The sequence below is a fragment of the Sorex araneus genome, chromosome X (genome assembly GCF_027595985.1).
Source record: "Sorex araneus isolate mSorAra2 chromosome X, mSorAra2.pri, whole genome shotgun sequence".
In the NCBI taxonomy this organism is placed as follows: Eukaryota; Metazoa; Chordata; class Mammalia; order Eulipotyphla; family Soricidae; genus Sorex; species Sorex araneus.
Window position 1 is genome coordinate 105328620 of NC_073313.1, and position 16717 is coordinate 105345336.

General features: G+C 39.3%; 1 protein-coding gene across 5 annotated transcripts in view; it reads left to right on the forward strand.

The window, feature by feature from the left end:
- ATG4A (autophagy related 4A cysteine peptidase) overlaps positions 1-16717 on the forward strand; it is an 85487-nt gene that overhangs the window by 27802 nt on the left and 40968 nt on the right. For 2 of the 5 annotated variants that reach the window (XM_004606308.2, XM_055120261.1), the window contains exons 2-6: positions 4937-5047; positions 8846-8917; positions 11149-11247; positions 14305-14406; positions 14580-14652. In XM_004606308.2, the coding sequence (XP_004606365.2) occupies positions 4937-5047; positions 8846-8917; positions 11149-11247; positions 14305-14406; positions 14580-14652 (457 nt within the window). Of the gene's footprint in view, positions 1-4936; positions 5048-8845; positions 8918-11148; positions 11248-14304; positions 14407-14579; positions 14653-16717 lie in introns of those variants that run through there. The other 3 variants (XM_055120260.1, XM_055120262.1, XM_055120263.1) reach the window with 3 other exon arrangements.

The window sequence follows — 16717 nt, forward strand, 5'->3', positions numbered from 1 at the left end:
ACCTCAACTGTGAGTGAGCCTTGACTTGTTAGTGTCTTTGTCAAGCCCTATCAACAGACTTGTTCTTTAGAGTGATTTTCTCATTTCTGTGCGAATTTTCCAAATAACACAGGAATAGTGTCAGTCAGTGGAAAACTTCTTATTAATATTAGCCATCAGCAAAACAATGGCAACATAATGTTCTCTGAAAATTCAGTCTATAACAGCAATGAGAAAACTGGCCCCAGAGGATCAGAATCAATTTTTTTAGAAATCTGGAAATTAACCAAAGTCTTGAAACAATCTGATTATTTGTTCTAGAAACAACAGCTGCACCTTGGTTAGAGACCAGCCAGCTTTGTGTTCTTTTCATTTGCTCTACTTCTATTGCTCTCGGCTCTGCAGTTGCCTTGCAAATCCAAAGCGTGCAATCACAGAGTCAGCAGATTCACAGCCAACAGATGAGGGTTGGAGTTCCTACAGAGCCTCGTTTCCAGAAAAGTGACATTATTTAGTTTATCTGGTAGTTCTCCAAAAGATGTTACTTGAAAAACTGCTTGTCCCATCTTAGAAATGCAGAACATCTTTCTCCAAGGACTTTTAAAAAACAACAAATATTAGAAACAATTGATTAATTTTGCAGCTGCCTGAGGCCATAAGTCACTAAAAAGCTTAAAAGGAAAAGCTAAGGAATATAATACGATGCTCATACAATAGCTCAGAGAGAACTCACTGGCTAAAGCCTGTCTTGCAAGCATAAAATACTGAGTTAAATCCCGGGCGCCACCTAATTTTACTAATGATGTTTTCTTGCAACTTTGCTTTATGAGAACTCTGGCACCTCAACAGAATTTGGAGGCTCCAGTTCACAACTAAGTATATGTGAGCACTGCAACTAAACAGTGTGATCCCCATCAAGCACAACAGCTAAGGATGTACAGACACTATGTCTAGGAGTGTGACCCCCTGGTGAGCATGTTTGTGAGCTCCACAGTATGTGCCCGCAGATACTACAGTTAGAACATGCTGAACATGAGCACCACAACTGAGTGTGACCCTGGCATATGTACAAGCTACACCACTAAAATATGAGACCACACCAAGCATCACAACCCCTGGTCATTACAATGAAGAGTCAGGAAGAGGGAAAGATATATGCATAAATGCTTTGGAAAGTTTAGGCCTATACCTGGGAAACTAAGGGCATTCACATATCCCGTATTCTTGCTGAGGCAAAATCTGATAAGGTTCCCAATGTCTCAGTCTACTTTTGAGCTCTTCAGAAACAAAAAGGAAAGGTTAGGATAGAGCTGGCAACTAGTTCAATGTTGAAAGCCTAAATATTTATTACAGAGCCTTCTTGGCCAAGATTAGGAGCTTTTTGGTTTCAGAAATCTTAATTCATTTGGATACTGAGCTAACCTGACAGATTTCAGCACAGTTATTGTTATTACTAAAGTAAAATGAAACAGGGTGCAGGCCCAAGATGCAGGGAATTCCACGAGGCCTGAGTCTTGCCTTCTCTTTTGGTGTCATTAAGTTTTGCTTTTATTCATTTTATTTTTTTTATTTTTAGTTTGGGAAAATTAGTTTACGAGTCTGTATGTACTTTAAGGGTACAGTTGTACCTAAGTGCCAGATTCCTCCATCACGGTTCATTGAGCAACCTTTCACTTCAAAACTTTCTTCCTACGCTGGTAACTGCAGGTCTGCAAGTCTCAGTTTGTGATTTATTCTTATTAGTTTCGGCTATTCCAATGCTTTTCTTTACTGTGTCTCACGAATAAGTGAAATCATCTGATAGTTTTCTTTCTCCCTCTGACTTATAAAGCTTAAATTTTCTAATAATATTTTTATTCAAATTTTCACCATTTGAGGCCATGCCCAGCAGTACACAGGGCATACTTCTGGCTCTGTGCTCAGGGATCACTCCTTGTGGTTCTTAGGGGACCACATATGATGTCAGATATGTTCAAGACAAGTGCAATTGTACTTTTGTACAATTGTACAATAGTACTTCTGTACAATCTCTCTGGCCTCCTATTTATCTTTAAAGGTGATACAAGGTAGTTCATTAAAAAATTCCTTTTCTAAAGTTTGTTTTTATGATAAGGAGAAATAACACAGTGGACTTGGAGCTCATGTTTTGCATGCAGGAGCTCTGAGTTCAGTCTCTGGCCTTACATGCAGAAAATCTTTCCCCGAGAGCTTTTAAAAAACAACAAATATTAGAAACAATTGATTAATTTTACAGCTGTTTGATGCCATCAGTATCCAAAAAACTTAAAAGGAAAAAGCTAAGGAATAAAATAAGATACTCGTAGAGGAGCCCAGGAGGTAACTCACTAGCTAAAAAAAAATAACACCTTCTGAAGCAACTATCCAGCACCGAGATGGGGTTAACCCCTGAGCACTGGCAGGTATGGCCCTCAAAAATAAAACAAACAAAATGTTTGCACTTCTACTTTTAAACGATGTCTCCATCTCTCTGAGTCCTCCGTATAGAAGACCTACCCCCTATTTTCTCCAGACTCCTTTGTGTATGATGTGCTCTTTGCTTCTGTTAATCTCATCTCCTGCTCTGGCTTTCATGTGTTCCACGTAGCTGCCATTCAGGACTGGCTGTGACTTGATGCACTGCATTCTATGAGTCAGTCTTCTAAGAGGAAAATTAGGAAGAAGAGAGACTATAATGGCCTTCTTGTTGGCCTGGGAGGGGCTGGAGAGTGAGAGAAAAATTCTTTGACTGCCATTTTGGTCTGAGCCACCCTAAATGAAGCAGCGTGATTCTCACAGACTTTAAGAGGCAGTACTAATTTGACTGCATGTCTGGGCAATGACTCACTGACTCTGGGTTGGCAACAGAGAAATGGTTTCTTTTCTGGCCAGTTCTAAAAAAAGCCCCAAGGTTTATATGCATACATGTTGCACACTTGTGCAGTGCCACCCTTACTCACCAGGACAATGATTAGGAAGGACAATGCGAGGAAGACTGCTTTTTTTCCCCACCTTCTTGGTTTTTTCTCTTTATGTTACATAGGGCACTCATGTTAACTATTTTTTCTTGCCTCTGAGGGGTAGAAAGTAGTGTAGGAAGGTACACAGTGTAATTTATGTCACCTCTACCTACCACTTCCTGGGACTGACCTGACCTGGGGATCATTTTTAGCCTGGTATTTCCTGGGTATGGGCCAGGGGCTAAGGCTAGACAGGAAGGCTAAGACAGCACATAGTCCTTGATGAGTTTTCACCGGGGAATGAAATGACTGTCTTATGTCTAGCTTTATGTTTGAGATACTGCCAAGATTATAATCTTAATGATTAAAATATCTCGAAGAGAAAGGCTACTTAAATCCCTGAAAGATTGGACTTCTGTATTGTTTTAAGAGAGGAAATATCCCTGGATAGCTGTGTTTCTAAAATTGTAAGTTCAAACAGATTATACCTCTAATTTGTACAAATTGTCCAAAGTATGACTTCAACCTTCAGCCAAATATTTTGAGCCTGTGAAATTGTTTGCATGATTAGATAGAACATTTAAATGTATTATTTAAAAAATGTGTATTTGTGGGAAAGCATACTTAGAAAACATATTAGAAGACCTTAGAAAACAAAGCCAAGAGAAGGCATTTTGTTCCTTTGAGGAGTTAAATACATGTCACAGTGTCATTTGCACAAGAAACTATTCCCATAGGCCTCTTCGAGACTGCTTTGGGAGAGCCCATTGAGCTATAACTAAGGGTCCCAACTCTCTGAACTCCTTTCCCTATAGTGACTGCACAGCTTGCTTTTTCTGGTTATAGGTTAAAATAGTCTTTTGTGGAGTGGACCAGCTTAGATCCCCCCCCTTAACTATAGTGCTACTTCTCACAGAAAATTAAAGAGAACTTTTGTCCAAAGTATAAGACCCCTTCAGCAGTTGGTTTTGACTCTTTTAGCAGACAGACCCTTTCCCTAGGGTGGCACAAAAGTCAATTTAAAAAACATTATTCTTGTTTTTTATTGAATCACCATGACAAACAAAGTTAAAGTTGTTTATGATTGATTTCAGTCATACAGTGTTCCAATAAATACCCAGTTCTTCATTAGTGTACATTACATACCACCAATGTCCCCAGTTCCCTCCTAACACCCCCTAGCCTGTCTCTGTGGCAGATACTACTAAAGTCTATTTGGACTCATCATTTTGCTCTAACATCTGCTGTGCTGGGACTGAACATATGCTCTACGCTGAGCAACATCTCCAGCCCTATATTCATGTTCAGAACTTCTGAGAATGTAGCATGTGAGCCTAGGAGATTATTTTACTTTGTTGCTTTAGCTAAGGTAGCCATTGTCATTTGTGAATACCATGAGCAGTTAATATTTATCATCAGCTTCAAGATCCTTCTGTGTGCTGGTCATATGTGAATAAATCGGAAAATAAAAGTACCATTATACCTTTTCATCCCTGAGCCAGGGATGTAATTTAGTGGTAGAGCACATTGTACATGTGAGATCTTCGATTTGATCCCTGTTCTTTCAGGCTTGTCATAGCTCTTCCAGGCCACTGACTGCTATAACCTCACAATATTCCTTGTGACAAGGGAAGAGGTGGGACTTGCAGGTATTGTATCACTTTGATATACTCATGGTAGAAGAATCTAGATAAGTGTCTCTGTTTCATAAAGAAGCACTCAAAAGAAAAAGTGTTTTGAGTGTTTTGAAATAATGTGCTAAGTAATTATTTAGGTATTGATGTCAAATAGAACCAATAGAAAGTCCAACCAGGCGATCAGGGTGAAACCCCCAATGAAGGATTTTGAGGCCTTTTGAATGTCTTCTTTCCTCTGGGAGAAGGATGTGCTTCCTTTAGAGTTGAGCAGATGACCTTTTTAGCTTTAGGACAAAGGAAATAATCGGTAACATAGCAGCCTCTATTAAATTTCACCTCTTTCTTCCCTTTTTCTTTTCTCAGTTTTATCCAAGTGTGAAAACCAGATTACCATTTTTGCTGACTACCTAGAAGAGTTTCCAGATACAGATGAGCTGGTATGGATCTTGGGGAAACAGCATCTCCTTAAAACAGGTAAGGCTTAATAGCATTTGCCTGTGAGAACCCAAATGAAAGGGTTGTCTGCACTTAGGACACTTGCTTTTTCTCTTCCTTGAGTTTGGCAGAGCTTTACTCTGACACTTGTTAATTCAGCAAGTTTGTCTTCAGGAGGGGAGGGGTTGGTGGGGAAGGAAGAAACTATCTAACAGAACAATAAAACATTGGTAGAGCATCCTGGGCACTTAGGATGGTGAGGCGTGGTAACTTTGTATACCAAAATCATTGGGTCCAGAGAGGTAGACTAGTGGATAAGGCCATTGGCTTGCATATGGCCAGTACTGGTACAATGGTTCAGTCTCTGGAACTCACAGAGTCTCCTGAGCACCTTCAGGAATAAACCCTGAGCACAGTGCTAGGAGGGAGCCCTGATCACGGTCAACTGTGCCCCCCAAATCAAAAATGAGACAAGTGAACGAAACCATAATTGGTAACATTATTGTAACCATGTAAATTAAACTATTATAAATTAAAACTATGATAAATGAAAAATAATAGTTTATGCTTCAGACTTCTTGGATGCACCAGTATTAGAAAAAGCTACAGAGATCCAAACAGTATTTTCACGCTATCAGAGGTGTTTTTATTATTGGAAAATAGCATGTGTTGCATTTTTTTTCTTTAAAGGTGGGCCACTGAATTCTATAATCCTTGTGCTTCAAAAACCATGCACCCAGTCCTGGCATCATTACTCAGTATCTAATCTTTCGTAACTGGGGCAAAATTTCACCCTTTTTCCTTTCTGGAGGACCCCAAGCAGTACTCAGGGGCCACCGGGGCCACATCCCTTGGTGTGCAGTGAACTGTGTGGTATTGGGATTCAACTTAGGTCCTCTGCAAGCCATCTCTTCAATCCCTCCTCTCACATTGTTTTCTTTCCATTTTTAAAAGGCTGCCACCCAGGGATCATCTAAGCCACCCCTGGCTGTCAGACTGATATGAGTCACCGAGAAGTCTAGTAGCTCTAGATATTTTGCTGACTGTAGCACTGTCTCAGTTTATTCTGATTTTACAGAGACTTTTTAGCCACCATAGCCTAATTGAAAGGAAGCTTGAATTTTTCCTTCCTTACCCTTAATTCTTATAGGTTGGAAAAGACTTTATAACCTACAAGAGCTAATAACTCAGCACGTAGATAAAGCATGAACTCAGAGTTAAGCAGCTCTGAATTTTGTATCTTGGAAGAACCATATTCTCCAGAGGACTTAGGAGAGGGTGGGGGAGGAATAACCTGATCAAATGCCAGGAGAAGTTCGGCATTGTCTAGCTTCTCTTGAGTTTTCATCATCTGATTGGGGGATCCTGGACAGTGATAAGGACCCTGAGCTAGAAGTTAGAGCATATTTCATAGTCTCCTAACTTGGGGAAGTCACTTTATTTCTGTATGCTATCCTTCGTCACCAGAAATTTTAAAATGATCTAAGTGAAGATAATCTCTTTTAGTGCTGCATCTTATGACAAAAAGAATGCCCATGTTTCCAAATATGTTCATGTTTCAGTTTTAAGTTGGGAAATGCTTTTTGCAGTGATATTAGAGCAATAGCACAGTAGGTATGACATTTGCCTTGCATGCGGCCAACCTGGGTTTGATTCCTTTGCCCCTCTCGGAGAGTATCTCGCTACTGAGAGTATCTCGCCCACACAGCAGAGCCTGGCAAGCTATCTGTTGCGTATTCAATATGCCAAAAACAGTAACAGTGGTCTCACAATGGAGATGTTACTGGTGCCCGCTTAAGTAAATCGATGAGCCAGGGGATGACAGTGACAGTGAAACAGTGATTATTAGAATATCCACATGTCTGTGGGCCTGAGTCATAATGTCATAATACAGTGGGTAGGGCTTATGCCTTGCATACAGCCTACCCAGGTTCAATCCCTGGTACCACTATGGTCTCCTGAGCACTGCCAGGAGTTATCCCTGAGTGCAGAACCGGGAGTAAGTCCTAAGCACTCCTGGGTATGACCCCTAAAAACCAAAAAAAATTTTTCTTTAAATCCACATGTCTGTCATCCTTTCTAGCATATAGGCAAGTTGGAAAGAATAGAGATCATCAAAGGAAGTAGAGTGGAGTATGAACAGTTGAGAGGTGGGATATTTAATATCAGTTAATGTTTATTGCAGACTTACTAAATTGCCATTAAGCACTTTCTGTATGGTATGTTATTGAATACTCACAACTCTATAAATAGGTGCTGTTATTTCTTATTTTTTCAATTTTGGAAACTAAAGCTCAGAGTCAGAGTTCTGAGCTAGGCAGAGTGATTCAAGAAGTCTTACCTTTTTTTGGCACCACATCCAGTAATGCTCAGGGCTTACTCCTGGCTCTGAATTCAGGGATCACTCCTAGCAACAATCAGGAGACCACATGGGGTGCTGGGAATCAAACCTGGATCAGCTATGTTCAAGTCAAGCACTGTACCTGCTGTACTATCACTCTGGCCTGAAGAAGTCTTAGTCTTAACAATAACATGCATGCATCCCTTACTGTGCTGGGCACAGGAGCTATAAAGGGGGTGGAAAGTCCAGCCAGTTCAAATTTCCTTTTTGTTCAAAGGAACGGTAGAGAGAAACATAAACTTTTGACTGAAATTTAATTTTTTTTTGTGGGGGTAATCCCTGTTGGTGACCAGGGCCTCCACCAGGATCACACTTGGTGACGCTCAGGCTACTATGTGTGGTGCTAGGGATCAAATCCCAGTCAGCCACATACAAGAGTGTAACACTGTACTGTCATTTTGGCCACTGATTTTCTTTTAACAAAGTATAATGGCAATGAATTAGAGAGATAGTACAGAGGATAGTATGGTGGTCCCCCAAGTCCCACCAGGAGTGATCCCTGAGCACAGAGTTTGTAGTGAACCCTGAATACTGTGAGGTATGGCCTAAATATCAGTGAATAAATAAAGTATAATGGCTAAATTATTAATTAATAAATTAAACTGCATCTAAGTACAGATGTGAACATGGAAGGCATATTTGTAGAATATGTATTCATGGAAATAAATATATCAAAATATAAGGAAGATAATCTCAGAAAAATATTTAGAACATGTGACATTATACATACATTTAGATTGCAAATACACTAAGTGGAACTGATAAGCTTCTTATACATTTTGCTTCACAGAGGCATCTCTTTTTTAGTTAAACACTCACTATGTGTACTTACACATTTACACACCCTCTCACCCTGAATTTTAGGTAACAGATGACATGACTTTCTTTTGCCTCTATGCTCAGAAGTCACTCTTAGCAGAGCTCAGGAAACCCTATGCAATGCTGGGTATTCAAACCCGGGTCAGTCACATGCAAAGAGAGTGCCTTATCCCTTACACTATCTGTCTAGTACTGACCCCAGTGTTATTCGCTATGATAACTATGGAACTCATTAAGGAAACAGGAACTCAGTATCATAATATCAGTCAGGAACTCTAGTTAAAACTTACGTGGGGGCCCATACAAAAGAAATGGCAGTTCTATGACCTGAAGAAGGTGTTAACTAATGCTGTGATATAAAGTGCTTTGCAACTGATGATTCAAATAAACATGGTCTACACTTTAAATTTATGTGTTGCGTCAGTCAATAAGCTGTAAAAGATAGAGAGAAAAATGAGATTGTTGGGAATGCTGGAACTATTTATCAGAAAAGAGGTTGGATTTCCTATAAATTGACCTAGCTATATAACTGGAAGATATTTATTGCTGATTCAAAAAAAACAATTATATTTACATGGGATATGGTAATTTAATTTTAATTTCACATTTAATTACAGAAAAGCCTAAGCTGTTGTCTGATATAAGTGCTCGCCTATGGTTTACATACAGAAAGAAATTTTCACCGATTGGTAGGTATATCATTTATTATGCTATTTTCTATCTTGTAGATAGTTTACCTGTGTCACCAGTGACCTCACAGAAACCTCAGAAATAACAGCTTACTATGGCATAACATTTGATTTAGGGGAGTATTTAAAGTCTTACGCTTTATCCAAAGGCTTCTTTGTTGAAGTACCTCATTAGGTATGGTTACATGGGCTGAGTGTGTAATTTCAGCATATTTTTGAGCCACCCCCACCCCCAAGTATTGAGGTTCTGGATAGTTGGGTAGTATTGTCCTTTTTACTTCAGAGAGAAAGAGAAAAGTAGAGCAAACTTTTGATTTGGATGATGTCTATTAAAAAGCAATTGATGCTTTTTGAAGCTACCTGATTATTAAAGTCAATAGTGCCTTAAAAGAAGAAAATAATTCCTTTGATTTTTTCCTCCTATGAAGTTCAAGTGCCTTGCCACTGGAAGATGAACAATGATAGATTTCCTTGGAACTAATTATGGGCTATTAGAGAACCAGCTGCTGTCTAGACCAAAGGACAGTTCAGTACACAAAATGAATAGGTTTTCTGTAGGGAAATCTTTAAAGTATTTGCCTGTAGGTTGGCCTGTTTGTCCTATCATGACCCTGCAGGAAAAGACTACCAAACTCTAATAGTAGAAGGTGTTTTCATGGTAGGAAACTTCTCTGGCTTAGGTACAAACTGGTCCGGGTAGCAAGAATGAAAGCAGCCTTTGAAGATTAAAAAAAAAATTCTTCAAGGAAGTGCCTTTACAGTATATTGATCAGAAAAGAAATCTTTGGGGCCCAGAGAGATAGTCCAGCATGTAGGGCACATGCATTGAACATGGCTGACTTGGATTCAATCCCCGACATCCCATATGGACCCCGAGCTGTGCCAGGTATGATCCCTGAGAGCAGAGCCTAGAGTGAGCCTTGAGCACCACAAGGAGTGATCCAAGCACCCATCTCAAAGAGCTATCTTTGGTTCCCAGTGGTTCTAAACTGTTAACTTTTTCTGAGTGAAAACATCCTTGCAAGACTGGAAAACTTAAGCATTTCAACACTGACAATGTTTGGCAATAAATGATTTTTTTCTCTGTGGACCTCATTATATTTTGTTCATACTAATCTGGTCACAACAACGAAATGCCAAGGGGCTCCCTTCCAACTAATAAATTGGTTCACTCCTCCCCATTTTCATGTAATTACTCTTCATCAGTCCCTGGAACAAAAAGGAAAAGGGCTACCATCCTGATTCACTTGTCTGACAAAGTTGTTAATCCAACTTTAAAGTCAATCTTGTGCAATCATGCTTATGGCATACTTGCCCACTTCCAAGTTGGGAAAGGAAAGCAATGACAGCAGAATGTCTCCTTGCCATCCAAGTATCTGGTTTCATTGGTACATTGAAAAAGGATTTAAGCTTGCCTTGGCCAGTTGCATAGGATTTTTGTTACATCAAGTGTTCTTAAAATGGAACCTGCTATCTTTTTAGATTTCTGACTTTTAAAGGTGTGGTACATTTCTCATGTTATTATAAATAGGCACTTTAAATAATAGTATCTTAAACTGTGACTATCTTAACATCAAGTATTTGCATAATCTTGACTGAGTTGCAGAATGCTTTGGCAGATACATTTTGTTCTTATGATACCCATTGATAATCGGCATAGTATACTCTGTGGTTTCTAGTCTTAAAATAAACTATATGTGGTAACTAGAGATTGGTCTTCTTATGTTGAATCTTTCTTCTATTTCACATCATTTTTGTTGCAATTCAGAAATTCACACTATATGTTTAGAACAGACAAGAACCTTATAGAATTCTTAAGCCATTTTTATAATTACATTTGGTAGTATTTATTCCTAAATTAAGATTTAATTTCGTAGAAGTCAGTTGTGAAAGCTATGTTTGTTCAGTCAGATGACAACATGACACGGATTAAATATTGGTAGTCACATACATGACATTCATTTACCAAAATTTTAGTACACCTTCTGATTCCCAAGGAGGGACAGACTTTATCCATTTATTTTTATATTTGACCATAGATGCTGTTTTGGTTAACTCTTTATGGATTCGACTCTATATCAAAATCATGCTTGATATCTGGCAGTATTTATTCCCTCATACTTTTCAGAGTATGTGCTCTGCCTGTCTTGTGTAATTTACAAATATGCCAGTGTTTGGGGAAATGGCAAAATATAGGACCTTACATTCATCCCTATCAATTTTGCCAACAGGGGGAACGGGCCCATCATCAGATGCTGGCTGGGGATGTATGCTACGTTGTGGACAGATGATGTTGGCTCAAGCCCTTATATGCAGACATTTGGGGAGAGGTGAGTTAAATTTGTTTTCTAACCTGCCTCAGAGACCTCTGCTATAGCGCTTACTGCTGCTAGTTTAGTATTAATGTGGAATTCGAGGAACATTCAGCAATAAAGTTGTGGATTCTAAAGTGATGGGACAGAAGTAATGTTGGTGGGATTAGTGTTGGAATATTGAGTGTAATAAATTATTGTGAACAATCTTATAAATGAATTTAGTTGAAAATTGTTTTTTTTTTTTTTGCTTTTTGGATCACACCCGGCAATGCACAGGGGTTACTCCTGGCTCTGCACTCAGGAATTACCCCTGGCGGTGCTCAGGGGACCATATGGGATGCTGGGAATCGAACCTGGGTCGGCCGCGTGCAAGGCAAACGCCCTCCCCGCTGTGCTATTGCTCCAGCTCCTAGTTGAAAAATTTTTTAAATAAAGTAATGGGACTGAAAATTCAACAGAACCCATGAAAAGAATGAAACAGCCAGAATTTCCTTGCTATATACCAATCCAGAGCTATTTTTCTGGGATGTACTTGAACATTGAGTCAAGTACTCTGTGTAATGTTTCATTTTTGTTATTGTTCCAATATGTTCTTAAACAAATCAGATAACAAAAGGAGCAGAAAGAAGGGTGTGGTGGTGGCCATGTCTGTTTTTTAACCTCATCTAAAATATGTGTTTGAGGGGCTGGAGCGATAGTACAGTGGGTAGGGCATTTGCCTTGTACTCGGCTAACACAGTTTCGATTCCCAGCATCCCACATTGTCCCCCGAGCAGTGCCAAGAGTGATTTCTGAGTGCAGAGCCAGGAGTCAACCCTGAGCATCGCCGGGTGTGACCCAAAAAAACAAAAATAAATAAATAAATAAATAAATAAATAAATAAATAAATAAATAAATAAAATGTGTGTTTGATAAAGGATGTATAGTGACCAAAAGGAAGTATCTAATGAGGGATCTGGTTGGTGCTATTTTGGTTTGGATTCACTGGTGATTCCCATCTGCTTATTAAGGAATACATAAATTAGCTTCCTTAGCAGACTGCTTCATTAAGAACCTTACAATAATCATGTAGGAATTTTGACTGTTGCTTTCCAAAGTCATGTGCATGATTCCCTGTAAACATCTGTAGGCTGACCTTGGCTGGATGCCAGCATAGACACTTGGGTGAAAGTCTGGTTTGACATGGGGGGGTGAGACTGTGAAAGGGCACCCTTGATTGGGCTGCTGAGCTCGTTTGCTGATGTTCCATGAGATTTAGAGTTATGTCAACATCACTTTCTTTTTCTTTACTGACCAATCTCACAAATCCTGTTGCAGTTTCTAGAAATGGCTGGGAAAGTGTCTGAGAAGCTTGAGGGCTGCACATCTTCTTTTCATATTTTAGGATATTTTGTGTCTGCTTTCCTTTGGTAACGTAAGAATTTGTATCATGAGTGAGAAAATTGAATCGAGGCTCAGAAAGTAAGGTGATTTGCCCAGGATCATTAGCCAAAATGTGTCAATTTTAGAAGTGAAAGCAGGTTTTCTGACTTCTCTGTTGGTTTCTCTGCCGAACACATACTTGGTATGATAGAGAAGCAGATGTGTTACCATTTTCTTTTTAACTTTTCCTCCTTGGTAAAGCACTTCAGGATGATTATTCTGGAAGTGAATTTTGTGGAAAACAAACTGGAAAATAAAGCCCCACAGTATTCTTGGTTGTTTAAACACAAATGCAAGCTATAGGGAGAATATAGAAATTGGTCTTGTTGGCAGGCTGTGGGGGGCTGGCTATGGGAGGGAACCTGGGAACATTGGTGAGGGAAGTTGACACAGCTGTTGGGATCGGTGCTGCAACATCATGTCTAAAACTCAACTATGAATAACTCTGTAAATCACAGTGCTTCCATAAAATTAAAAAATTATAAAATATAGGTCTCGTAGTTAAGATGAAGTTAAGATGAAGATGAAGCTTTGTGAAGTATTCTAGAGTAGTTCAAATTCTGTCAATTTACAATTGAGGTAGGGTAGACACCTAATCACTATCATAGATCTGTAAAGGTTTGTGGTACTTAGAAACAAGCTAATCAGATATCCCCCAATTTGGACAATGTGGTAACTAATAATAAAAAATATGGGATGAATGCAATTCACATTCTGAAGACAATACTGGATATAATGCTTAAAACATTGGTTTCAGAAATCCTAGAAACAAAGAAAACTGAAAAATCAGGATATAATGGCTGTTGGCTTCAAGTGTATTTCAGCTATGAATTCAAACTGTAACCTCAGGAGAGACATTTATGTCTTGGAAGCAAAGTAAGCCTCAGAAATGTGTCCCGTTTGTCAGAGTTCCAATAGCTAAGGGAGTGGGAGGAGTACATCCTTCCCCAATGCTGATTATGGAGTTTCGCAATTGCCCTCAATAAGCATAAGTTGCTTCTTGAGGCTTTGGTGGGGCTGTGCCTAAGGCACAGAGAAAATTACTGCAGACATTAATTATTTTGGTTTTCATCATAAGGCAACTTTGAACACCTGATAGTGATAGCAAAGGTATTTGTAGGTCCAAAGCTCAGTGTGGACATTTTTAAAAGGTTGTGCAACATTGACAGATTATGATTATTCTAAAGCTTCCTTAGTTGTGAATTGTGTCCCCCGTCAACTGCTAAGTGTCAGAATAGCACTTCCTCCCATGAGATGCTTTTGGCTTGACCACAAAAATATAAGGACAAAAGATGTTGTTGTCTCTGTGGAGATGAGACACTGGTGTCTGGGTAATACATGGATACACTGCCAGGTTTTGTGGTAATCTGTGTATTACTTGACCGAAAAGGCCTTTGTCACAATCTTTCGTATAATAGTTTTCCCACTCCTTCCCTTGGGCTTAGTCAGTTATTTGACCAATTTCTTTCTTTGCTCTTACTTTATGCCTAGTGAATCTTTGAAAATAACTTGTTTCCAGATGTCATAGTCATCACAATTTCAGATACTTAAGAATGTTCTGGCACTTAAAAATCATTTCTGCCTTTATGATGTAGCTTCTTTTTTCCCCTTCTAACTTCATAGTTAAAGTAACTTTTTTTCCCTAAAAAGACTGGAACTGGGAGAAACAAAAAGAACAACCCAAAGAATACCAACGGATCTTACAATGCTTCTTAGATAGAAAGGACTGTTGCTACTCTATCCATCAAATGGGTAAGGTCACAAATAATTTAAAGAAAACACTTATACCTAGCCTATTGATCCTCTGCCTTCTATGTTGCCCTGCTGAGATGTCTATCTGCTTAATTATTTATGTTAAAATTATTATTTTGTGGGGTGCTGAAAGACATTTGGCTAATGTGTTTATTTTTTCTGCATGAAAACAGCACAAATGGGTGTAGGAGAAGGGAAATCAATTGGTGAATGGTTTGGACCAAATACAGTTGCACAGGTGTTAAAGTAAGTAAAAAAAAGTTTGGCATTAGCTTCATTCTCCTGTCTTCTATGCCTCCCTCCACCAACAACTCAACTTCCCATCAACCTACCTATTCTTGCCATTCCACAAAGCCGCCCAATACTTGTACGACATGCTTAGCTTTTTGAAATGTGTCATGCATATAAACATCTGTCTTAGTATATCAGAGTTGCAGTCATTGGTACCCAGCAGATGTGGAGACATCTCAGGACTCATTCAATATCTCGTGCCCCTCATCCCCATAGATTGGGTCACACATGCCAAGGAGACATCAGCCAGTGAGTCATAGGGTTTCTATGAAGTTAAAGGGTTTATACTAAGTGGGGGCAGCAGAGCCAACATAGTTAAGACATGGATTATTTGCCTGTATATTATTAAAATCATTCATTCCTTTATCCCTTCATCCATTAACTGGGATCCTTCACTGTGCACAGCTCAGGGTGTATATAGTTCTTTCCTCAAGGAACTCACCACCTCAAGGATAAACCTCAAGGGAGTTTTGGAACCACTTTGTCATCTGTTCTCAAAGTCAAGGAACCCCGACACGGTACTTTTGTAATTGTCCTATTAAGTCCTGGAATGTACCTCACAGCAAGAGACAGGGTGAAGAGGCCAGGGTGGAGAGGACCGGTGTAGTGGAAATGAATGTTGTGAGTGATGTTAGCTCCTACACCTGCAGGGCACCTCACCTCACCAGTCTCCTTTTTGACAGACTATTACTGAATGAACACTCCATGAGATTGTATTTGTCTTGTTCACTACTGTAGTATGAGCTTATAAAACTGCCCAGGATATGTAACTGCTCAATAGACAAATGACTGAAAATGACAGTCAGAATAAGTCTAAATTTAGATAACGAAAGATTGGAACCATCTGGCCTCTTTGGGTGGAGCATGCTTCCATTCCTGGACTCTCTGAAGCATGATGGAGGAATCTACTTCATACAATGTACAGATGGAGCACCAATTCAATTATTAGCAAATTTTTAGCAAACCAGAATACTTTAGAAATGTGTTTGTTGAGGAACAGTCTGGATATTTTTGAGGACTATTCTTTGAAAGCAGTGCAACCTCTCTTGAGGTCACTTTCTTACCTTAGTCTGGTGTACCTTTGGAGGCATTATTAGCTCTACTTAGTGAGGATCTGGCAATCCTTAAAGCACAATTTAGGAATCCCTAGGACCCTTTTTAGAAAATGTAGATTAAGATGGCTGTACCAAGTACCCAAATTTGTTTTAACATTTCTAAGTTTTTGGGGGGTGGGGCACAGCTGGAGATGCTCAGGGCTTATTCCTGGTTCTTCACTCAGGAATCACTCCTGGTTGGCTTGGGAGACCACTCATGATGTCAGAGATTGAAACTGGGTTGGCCGTGTGTAGGGCAAGCACCCGACCCACTGTACTATTGCTTTGGCCAAAAATTCTTGGTTTTTAAATGCTGTTCCTCAGTGCTCACCTCTTTCTTCTGACCTTTCAAATCCCCACCAATGAGCAAATGGAACCATATGCTTTTTGAAAGGAATTTCAGTTCTGATTTCTCATGGTTGTTATTAAAACCAGTAGATCACGAGGATCGTGACGTTATTGTTTTGGGGAAAGATACTACTAGAAAAGAAATGAAATAAATCAAATGGCAGAGGTAATGGAAGAGGTGAATACCTCTTCTTGGGTGATACATAGCTACTGATCAGCAAGATTTTATGTGGACCATCTGTAACCAGAATCTCTTAAACATGCTCTTACTGTATGTTGTGAGCTGCTGTAAGGAATCCTCTCTCTTTCTGGATTTTCCAGATTTTACCAGGGTTTATTCTCCATATTATCTGTGTTCCCAAGCATTGTATATTTTTTCATTAAAAATAAAAATAATAGTAAGTTTGAATATCTTTAAGAAAAGAAAACAGAGGGGCCGTAGAGTACAGAGGTCCAAGTGTGACACCCAAACCAAAAATCAAAAAAAAAAAAAAGAAAATGGAAATGGGATCTCTTGGAAATAGACATAATGATAGCTTTTATTTTGACCATATAGGAGGCACGTTTCATGAAGTAGA